At 41.3% G+C, this 10860-nt stretch overlaps 1 protein-coding gene across 1 annotated transcript in view; it reads left to right on the forward strand.

Annotated features, from left to right (window-relative positions):
- The first annotated feature begins 5595 nt into the window (after positions 1-5595).
- The window catches only part of LOC118333114 (MAM domain-containing protein 2-like), an 18523-nt gene continuing 13258 nt past the window's right edge, over positions 5596-10860 (forward strand). Inside the window, exons 1-3 of the mRNA XM_035668642.1 lie at positions 5596-5814; positions 5933-6043; positions 9249-9538. Of these exons, the coding sequence (XP_035524535.1) occupies positions 5784-5814; positions 5933-6043; positions 9249-9538 (432 nt within the window). The 5' untranslated portion in view covers positions 5596-5783. The remainder of the gene's footprint in view (positions 5815-5932; positions 6044-9248; positions 9539-10860) is intronic.

The following is a 10860-nucleotide window of genomic DNA, read 5'->3' on the forward strand; positions in this document are numbered from 1 at the left end:
TTTGTTTTGAAATAATTGGAAAAAAAAAAAGCGGTTGAATATAGATAAATGAAAACCCCTACAACCTTACAAGGAGGAGTTTAAAGTAACGTTTGTAACAAGCTGGGAAACCAAATCTTTATTGTGCGGTAGGTGGATATATTTTTTTCCTCAGGTTGGATAGGAAGGGACATCATCGAGAAATCTCCAACTTCTCGATTTCCTTTGGAGTTTGTCCAGTATATTCACATCCTATTAACTGACCAACCTTTGCATGTCGGAGTTTTTTACAGTGAAGACTGCAAAGTGACACAAATTATTACTAAACCCACAAATTATGCCACAATGTCAGGATGTCTTTCACTCTCTATGAATGGATGTGTAGATGTATGTTTTTTGTCCCGCTCCCGCTCATTAATTTGACACAATAGTCACTGGAATAATGCTATTAAATGCTCACGTCATCTCAATACATCGGACGTGTAATCCTTAATATGCAGGTAAAGCAGTTTCCGACACGATAATCCGGTGGCACAATTTCACGTGTTCACTCAGCCTCGGTAGGGAGCAGCATCACGGGGCCTGTGTCTTACACATAAGCCCCGTAATCGATTCCTACTTAAGTCACGTGCAGCCCCTACCGCCGACCGCAGCTCTCGTTCTACTCGTACAACAACCCATGTGAACCCGTAGGATGCCCCATGCCGTGATGGTGTGGGAGTGATAACCATGGATCGCAATCTTTCATTGCCCATCTTTGCAGACCACAATCTCGATCCCACACTTTACCGGATTTGTGGTGAAAGTACAGGCCCCGTGCAACTATTGCGTGGAGGTGTGGAGGTCGTGGTTGTTGACACCAATCGACAATCCTAAGCAACATCAAATAAGCTCCAATCTCAATTACTAGAGTGCAATCATGCAGAAATTAGGTCTATCAGAGTGTATGTGAGGTAACGTTATTTCGCTCTGCTTGCTGGCAGACAACTGTGTCACAATATTTCCATGCTCTGAGTCCAATACACTGTTCTATTTACCAAGAAGCATCAATAATTTCGTGGCCTTGGTAATGATACTGGCATGAAATATGAGGCCTCCTACTGTATGTATGCTGATGCCGCACAGTAGCACAGCCCAAAACCCATTCACTGGAATAACATCAACATTAATGTTTTCATCACGGCATAAACAGAGCTATACTTTTAGGCACGCAAAAAAACCCGTCGGCCGTCAATTCATAACGCACACGGCAGGTTCCATTATGTTCATGAAACGGGAGCGTACCTATCGTTTACCCATCCTATGTTCCCTGCTTTGTATGGGTGACCGGGGGGAAGCCCTAACCCCTAACCCTTAACCCTAACCTTAGCGGGGAAGGTAGGACCCAGGGAAGCATAGGGATGACCCCCCATGAACTCTATGTTTACCTTGCCCAAGGTCCTGTGTTTCAGCCTGTCTACAGGTGCGCTCTCCCGCAAATGCGCATGATGGTGTTAATTACCAAAGTACACTTTTATTGGTCGTTATTTACCTTTATAGGGAAGTTAAACTGAGTAGCAATGGTTTATTTTTTTAAGAAAACGCCTCAAACAGTTACACAAATACACGACCACCGAATTGGGGGTTAGGGGTCTTGCTCCGTGGGCACCTTCAGTTACTAGCTACCCCACCATATCTCCTGCCTGCAAGTACCAGGGAATCAGTCACAAGCCTTTCCCTCATAACCATTATAGACATGCCATTAACTTTTACAGTTAATCAATCTTACAACACCAATCAGTTAATTATTAAACTAATCAGTCTATGTGAAGATGTGAATAAGTCTTTATTGATATAATCTTAATTTAAAACCATTACGAGAAAACATGTACACAGTCTTTTAAATAATCGATGATGATAGTTTTCTATTAACTGAATCCTTGTGAGCTCCTCCCATCAGCTCGTATGCACTTGTGTTTAATTAGCTAATTAGCTAACCATGTTAACACACTAAACCTTTCCAAGATGGTAAACATGGCCAGCAATATTACCCAGCTGAAGATCAGCATGGGGTAACCTTTCCCGGTTATTGTTGAGCATGTTAGACATTCGCTGACATTAGCATTTAGTACAGCCAACCCAGAGCTAACTTATCGTACCTAGTCTTGTTGTTCAGGTATTCCTGTACAATTTGTTGTGTGTTGTTTGCCATTTGTTCTTTTTTCCTGATATATAAATGCAGTCACATGAAGACATCACAGTTGACAGTTTGCTTTTCGACACTTTTGCTTTGCCAATCAGGACTATGACATATTCTGAACGAGACAGTTGACGGCCACCAAGCCAGTAATTGGCCTTGAGGGTCACCAAAGGGATTCAAAGGGAAGATTTCAACAAAATAATACCTATATCAGACTTATTTTTCCTATGTATTCAGAATTAATTACAATTACCTGATACTAAATGCATTTTCTATAGTAACCTTTGTTTGAACAAAGCAGTACGAATCACAAGGCAGAGCTGGTAAATGCGTAAATAGTGAATGTTTGCGTCGCCCTGGTTCTCTTGACTAACGAAGACTTGCATTAAGAAATACACTTTCATAATAATCCGATTTTTTACAAGAGGCAGGACGGGTCGCCCCCCAATCGGAAGGTGTCTGGTTCGATTCCCGGCTCACTCACTGTGCACATGTTCAAAGTATCCTTGGAGCCCAGAAAAAATGATACTGAAATGTGCGTCATCGGTTGTGAATGTGTATGAATAGTTAGTTTCTGTTCCATGGCTTATGCATTCGCTGAGTGAATGTGTGTGAAGTAGTGAATGTGGCATGTAGGAAAAGCGCGCTAATTGGAGTGGTCGGAGACTAGAAAGGCGCATTACAAGGTACAGGTCCATTTACCACTCCATTTACCATTTACCAATGTATTGGTGGTGGTTTCACAATTTCATTTGTTACATTACAGTAGTGCTTGAATGGTATTTTTCTAATATTGGCGGCCCGATGTTTGAGAAAATGTAACAAAAGTGCCCTCGTTGGATGCTAATCCTAACCCTGACTAAGATATTTCACAAAATGCATCCCAACTTTCTGCACACTTGTGCCCTTCTTTTTTCACCCCTGCCCCTTAAATAGGCGGAGTCTGCCAGTGATTATTATCATAAACTGTTGCTGATGCTCCCAGCAGATGGAGTGAAAGCGCAGGATCTGAGACAGGTGTGCCCTGCAGAAATAAACATGTTTCCCTTCACAGAGAAATCTCAGTTGCAAATATGACAGTGACAAAATAAAACAGTTTAAAAGGTCCCTTCCACCCGTGAGAACAGAGCTGGTCCAGCAGGTTTAATGATTAAAATCAAGAACATTTTCAATAATAGCTATTCTATATAAGTTTCTTGTTCAGGGTTATTGGGCTGAGGCGGTGGTCTGGGGTGTTCTCAAAGGCAGGGGTGGAGGGCCATTAGGGGTGTAGCCTCCTGAACCCTCTGGCAGTGAATCACATACTGAGGAGAACATGTCATAACTGTGTAATCGTGCAATAACAATAACTTCTGCATACATTGCCCATGACACATTCTGGCAACTTTCAGTTATTTATCAAAGCTCACAACACACACAACCAATCAAACATATGAGTAATGGACATTTAAAACAACAACAATCAGCTGGAGATGCTGGAAAGAAAACTTGCAGGCGGCTTTCTGGAGATAATCAGGGGAGACCTGACCTCCCCATCTGGTCTGATTGCTCATGGCATCTCATTGAAACGCTGATAACCAAAGGCAGAGGACTGCAGAAGACAACGGCAGAAAGGGAGATAAAGACAGAGGGAGAGAGTGCAGGTCTGACAGATGGGTCACAAATGTGGATGAGAGCGCTCTCTCCTAAAAAAAACAAAAAAAACAAGAAAGTCCAGTCTCCAGTATCCAGCATGCTACATTCTTTTCTTCTTCAGCTCTTAAATCTATTCCCTCAGGCAATGTGAAAAGTGAAAAAGTCTTATTTTTTGCACTTGGGATGAATGCGATCAATGAAAAAACAGCCTGATTCCCAACTTTCAGTCCCATTATTAAAACAGTTAGTCTCTGAGGATCCTGTCTGTGTCATGGCCACATTCAAATTCCCACATGGTTCATTTACATGACATGAAACTGCATGGGAATGTCTGCAGACTTACAGAATTGCCTATTTTTTTCATCTGAACATCTGAAAGATGTTCAAGGCTGAAGCCAGGGAAAATATTTTAGATTTAGGTTGCAAAATGTTTTGACTCTCTGCGGGTTTGTAAAAGACAGTTCAGAATAGATCATTCATGTATTCAGGCCTCTCCTGAAACAGTGAAGCAACATCATACAACTTCAAGATAGGGTCTTAAAGGAATGTTTTTGTCATGAAATTCTGGAGCACAATACACAAAATATGTTAATAATATGCAGTGTGCTGTAACAGCCTGCACCACTCTGAGAAGGCTTTCTACGGCATTTTGGAGCCTGTTTGCAGGGATTTGCCCCCAGTCTGTGTTCCAATTCCTCCCAAAGGTGTTGGAAGGGGTTGAGGTCAGTGCAGAGCTCTGTGCAGACCAGTGAAGACCGATCAACCTTTTCCACCATAATGGAAAAAAACACTTCCATTAAGAAGCATTGAAGCGAGAGGGTCAGAAAAAAGAAAGACACTGTATGCTGTAATATTTACCTTTATTGGAACTAAGGGGTCTAGCCAAAATGTAAAAAAGTACTCCGTCCACATACTTTTGGCCATATTATGCACCAAAAAGATTTTTAAAATTGAGGGAAAGTCTGCTCTGGAGTTAATTTCGTGTATTTCCAACAGGTTCTCAAACCTAAATGACAAGGAGGGTTTATCCGAGCCTTCCGAAACAACTGCCACTTCTATGGTTGAGGGTTGGTTTAGTTCAGGCACGGTTGAGAGAAACCATTGTTTAGTGTTGGTAGGAGACCATGTTGTGATTGTAAAACCTCTATAAACATATATCTGCATATGAATGCAGAATCTGTAGGCAAGGGAGAGATTTTGGCATCCATTTGTCAAGTAGTATTGGCAAATCACGTCAGGGCTTTGGTTGCGTGCAGATAGTCGGTGTGGAGAAAATAATTATGTAACGATGTAATTTAGCCTTCTTCAAAACGATCTACATTCATTTGCAGATATCTGTTTATACTGATTATCTGAAATGTGTCTTTTATTTTTCTTGCACATTTGGAACGGCAGGGTGAGTCGAGGGAGTTGTAATCTGGAACTCAGCTAGATGCCACTAAATCCTACACACTGGTCAGCTGGTTGGACCAAAGGATCATGCCATTGTTTTTCTCATGGGGAAACTTCCTTCAATTAACAGACAAAAAGTCACTCCTCCTCTCCCCGTTACTCTTTCTATTCCATTCTTTTTCTTCCACAACCACTCTCCAATCTCACTTTGTTCTCCCATCTCTCACATCTTTTTCTCACCAGCCATCACTCGTCTCCTTCTTTCCACTACCTTCCTTTTTAACTCTCTCCCCTGCTCCCTCACTGGCCTCCCAGCAGCTCATCACTCGCCTTATTCTCCTCCTCCTCCTCTCCCTCTCAGAACTCTCTCTTTCTCCTCCTCTTTCTCCCTGCTCTGTTGTGCAGACACAAACATACTTCCCGGCGGAGAGTCTGCAGTGTGCTGCCAGTCTGTGAGCTGGAGAGACACTCAGACGACACACTCAAGAGAAATCCTCAAAGACAAACTTTGGTTGTAACTTCTTTTACTTTTTACGACTGTGGACTTTTGCTTTTCTTATTTCCTCTGAGGGTTGATTTATTTCCACAGAAAGCTGCAATGCTTCCATTCTACCTTTTGACTTTTGCTGGTGAGTGCGTTTTAATGGTCGTGCCAGTGTTGGTGCATGAGGGCATGTTTCTGTTAATGCCAGTTGCTATGATTCATATTTACCATTCCTCTCTCTTCTCTCCGCTCTCTATGCACAGCCACCATCCAGGCCCACAACCAGCTGTTGCCAGGCTCCTGCAACTTTGAGTCCAACACCTGCGGATACACGTCAGATGCAGACTTGACAAGCTGGACCCTGCACAAAGATGGTACTGGGAGACTTTAAAAGATGCCACAGAGCATCTTCAGTCCTCTAATTTTTAGGTTATGTTTTATGTTTTTTAGTTTAGAGGCTTGTAGTAAGTGTAGACTTTATTGTGGCACACTGGTGAAAAGAACCCCATCTGGTCTGCACTGATTCCAGCATCTCCAAACATCTGGAGTGAGTGAAATAACAGATTTAGGCATTCTCGCTGGGTTGGTACTGCAGCTGATACAGATGTGCTGTGCACACCCATATCTGAGTTCTATCAGTGTCTATGTATGTAAAGTGATCAAAGCCAGCAGATGATCGCAGATTAGACGATAGATTTGTACAATTGCCCTGTTGTAGAAATAACACAACTGTTGCTAACCTTCTCACGTTCCCATTTGCTGTATCTGTACTGAGATTTAATACAAATGGAGACTATTTTGTGTAGATCAAAGTCCATGCACAAAGTGTTGAGAAGGGTGTAGCTGCAGATACATCTGGAGACAGATACCTCATGCTGCACTAGCAGCAGGATCCTGTCATATTAACTGTGACATGAAGTGTGGCTTGATTTAAGAGGTGGAGGTCATGTTGATGTTTCAAAGTACTATATTCTTATACTGTATAGTCTTTGACCTGATCTTATCTACACAAAAGCTTTAAATAAATCTAAGCATTTTTCACCTAACACACCTAAACTTGGCTGGCCAGACTCATAATGAATGATGCACCAAGTATGGTGTGATTGCAGGTGCTGACAGCATAAATCGACAGCCATGGGCAAGAGCGAGAAGTGTCAGAACATATCTGAATGTGACAACTTATCAGTAAACTTAAACACCTCTAAACTAATACCAATATCTTAACTAGCTTTAACCTTCTGGTAACTAAAGGAGTGGATACAACCTAGTATGAATATGCATCCCTTCTTCTTCTTCTTACTTCTTTAAACAAACAGTTCAACCTTAATATGCTTATTTGCTTTCTTTCTGAGAGTGAGAAGAGAAGATCGATATCAGTCTCAATGCATTTGCTGGGGAGCTTGAGTCACGAGGCGATTTAACCTAGCTTAGCATAAAGACTGTAAGCGGAGGATAAAGCTAGCCTCTCTCTAAATTTCAAAAACAGAAATGTAAAAACGATTTATGGCTTTGAAGGGAGTTACCTGTTGGAATTATTTCTTGTCAAATAACAGCAGGGTGCAGTGAATTTCCGGACCCATGGTGTCGCGGTTGCCAGCAGAAATAGCAGAATACTGCTTTGAAGTGCTGGGCAGATGTCGATCGTCTAGAACTTTTTCCAGCGTGTAACTCGTGTACTGATTAAACAAACAAGATAAATGCATTAATGAGTGAGTTTTGTAGCTGTTGATATATTTATTTGGTATATTTTTTAACTTTGGACATAGCCAAGCTCCTGTTTTCAGTCTTTATGCTAAGCTAGGCTAACATTATCTTAACTTCAGCTCTGTAACCCACATACATTGTTGACTATTTATTGAATGTTTTAAACAATCATCAGGTATATAAAAGGTGAGAAATAATGACAAAAGTAAACAGAGCTAGCAATGACATCTGCAGACTGCTTAGATTGTATAAGCAGTGACAGTAACTTCATATTTAAAAGGCTGGAAGGAGCAAATAGCTGCTATTTTTACTTGTTAAAAGAGTTAATTGATTACCAAAGTTGGCATCAAATAGACAAACCACTTGATTGACTGATTGCTTCTGCACTACTGAAAGGTCCAATCAGAACTCATATTGCATATAACAATCTCTCATCTAGACTTATTTGATTGGTGAGGCAGACTTCCTCCTAGTGTGCCAGGGAACTGCTGCTCCAGTAGCTACTGTATCTGCAGCCAGACCCTGTTGGAAAAACTCCTTATTAAGACTCTTTTTTCCCCCAACATAATCCTTGTATCGTACTTGTCTGAAAATTGCTCTGCTGTTGCAGCCTGTCTTGCTGTCAGTATTCCCTCTGGGATACGTCAACTACTTTCTTTTTTCCTGTTTTCATCCCTGTTGCTATTGCCGACGGCTTGTTAAAAAGGTCAGTGTAGCTGGTACGTTAATGGTGGGCTGATTTACTCTCCTCTCACTCAGTCTTCCGTTCCCTTTGGTGGTTTGTGCAGTGAAGTGAAGTCATGTCAAATATACAAAGCTCTTTTTGTGTATTTTCTTCTTGTCTGAATCCAAAGATGGCATTCACACTGATTCCATTGACTGGTCGGTTTCAGTGTGTCCCAAGGATATGATCGATTAAGTTTCAGTTCAGTCAATACACACATTTGCAAACAATTGCAGTTTATTGGCAACAAAAGAAGAAAAACGTCTTTAATTGACCAAATTCAAGGTGAAATGAGCTCAGCCCTGCAGTGAGTGTGTGTTTGGATACATGTGTCTTTGTCAGGATATAGGAGCCCTGGGGCAGCAGGGCATTCCACAGGGACAAATAATAAATGACAGACCAGTGACGAGAGCTCAGGGGCCCCTGGAGCAGAAAAGAAGCTAAGAGCTGTTATGGTAGGAGCTCAGGTGGATTTTATGTTATAAAGTCAGAGGGTCTTGATTTTAGACATCATTCCTGATGTATAATGCCTGATTTGCTTAATTTCAGGTAAAAGTTGCATTAGAAACAGTGCCCATGCTATAACTTGTTTTTCTCCCTTCTATTCTAGAAACTCTTCTCTTTTGGGAATTAGAATAGATACCTAGTACATTTCACACATTTCACACATTTCACACAGGGCTTCATATCCTACAGAAGATCGCTGCTCAAATGTGAACTTTGGGTTACCAGAATATCAGTTTGTAAAGAAATTATGATCAACAGTCATTTAGTGTTTTAGCAATGTTTCTGCTGGTGTCACTTTGTTAGTCAGTCCACCACTTTGTCCAATACTTTGGTAAACGACCAAATACCTGCAAAACTGACATTCCCATCAGCCTCAGCTGTACTAAATGCTAATCAGCAACTGTTAGCAGGCTAACATGCTAAACTGTAATGGTGACCATGGCAAATATTACCTGCTAAATGTCAACCCGTGACATTCTCCGAGAACGTATGTGACTGTGTGCCAAGCACTTGGATTTATGTTTGTATCTGTTTGTATGTTTGAGGGTAACATTACTCCCCGTAATTACAATAATCTTTTCTTTTTTTTTTTGTCAGCAACTTCTAAATGTTTTTTCTAAATCCAACGTACCTTTTTGTTTCAGGCCGTTTTGTTGCAGTGGATGCAGCCATGGAATATGACCTGGAGGATGGGGTAACTGCAGATGCCGGATCACAGAGAGAGATCACAGGGGTCCTGCTGAGCCCGGCTCTGGAGCAAGGAGAGTGGAGCTGTCTGAGGCTGGTCTACCAGATCACTGAATCAGGGCGCCTGGAAGTCCGGCAGCGCACAGAGGGCGAGAGCTTTGACAAACCGCTGTGGAGCAGCCAGGCGCCCTCTGACAGCTGGGTCATCTCAAGCATGGACCTGCAGAACAACACTGAGCCATACAGGGTAAAACACTTTCAATCTTTCTTTGGGATACTAGCTTGAAATAAGTCCAAAGTTCCTCAAATGATCCCTGGAGGTTGTTCATTTTATCCCAAATATGAAAGCATTGGATGAAACAAACAGTATGCTGATAATTAGAGCCTAACCAGTGGCTCTAATAGTGTAATATTTGTGCTAAGGGTATACCTCTAGAGGAAAGTTCATTCACTGTTCCAAAATGTATTTTTTCTGAAAGTACAGAACTTCAAGATGGACCAAAAAGGCGTACTGCACTAATTAACTAATTATTTACTATTTTTAGAATTTAATCAAAGATTACAAGTGCACTGTGTCACAGCAATGAGTACTTTTCCATCCCTCTTTAGTTAAAAAAAACAGCAGATGTGCAGAAAACATGTCCTACTGGTGTTGAAAGGAGGAAATATATAGGTTGACATTATACATGCAGGCCCAAATTGAGGCCAATATGAAGTGTGTGGAGAAACACATACAGCTACACCCACGCACATTATCCAAACACTGTGTGGGAATAGTACAGCACATGTTATATTATATGCAGAGGCTCTGACAGGGTTGTGACCTGTATGATGGTAAGTTGGGTCTGTGCAATGGGTGGGCCCCTCAGCACATAAACATATTTCAGTCCAGACCTAGGTGGACAAATGAATATGACAGAGGTTTAAACTTCACACTGACCAATAAAATGCTTTGCTTTTTACTCTCACTGAACCCGAACCCAGCAACTTATTCTCATGGCTGTAATTTCTTAAGAAAATGACAGCTCTGTTTTCCAAATTTCAAATGACTGTCATGAACAACTAAAAAACACTTCAATCACTTTAGAAGAGAAGATCTATACCAATCTCACATTGGTGTGTTAAATATGGGGCAGGAGTCAGGATGCGGTTAGGTTAGCTTAGCTTAGCAAAAAAAGTCTGGAGGCATTTTTACATTTGTGTTGGTGTATGGGTGAAACAAACCAGATTCAGTATGTTAATTATCTAGCTTTAGTAGTGTTGGTAGAGCACATTTTTCCCTTTACAGAGAACCAGGCTAGCTGCTTCCTTCTGTTTCCAGCCTTCATGCTAATTAAGCTAACCACGTCCTGACTCTAGCACTGTATTTAACACGCAGGCATGAATGATATCAATCTTGACATCAACAACTCTTGTAAAGAAAGCAAATAAGCATATTTTCTAAAATGTTAAACTATTCCTCTAAAGGCAACAGAACATTCTTATTTCTCTAAAGCTTTGTTGTCTAATCCACAATACCAGACTAAATGTATTTTTGGATGAGGCAAAAACAGTGCAAGTTGTAATTAA

The sequence above is a fragment of the Morone saxatilis genome, unplaced genomic scaffold (assembly GCF_004916995.1).
Source record: "Morone saxatilis isolate NCDOM2014 unplaced genomic scaffold, NCSU_SB_2.0 Contig21, whole genome shotgun sequence".
NCBI classification, from domain to species: Eukaryota; Metazoa; Chordata; class Actinopteri; family Moronidae; genus Morone; species Morone saxatilis.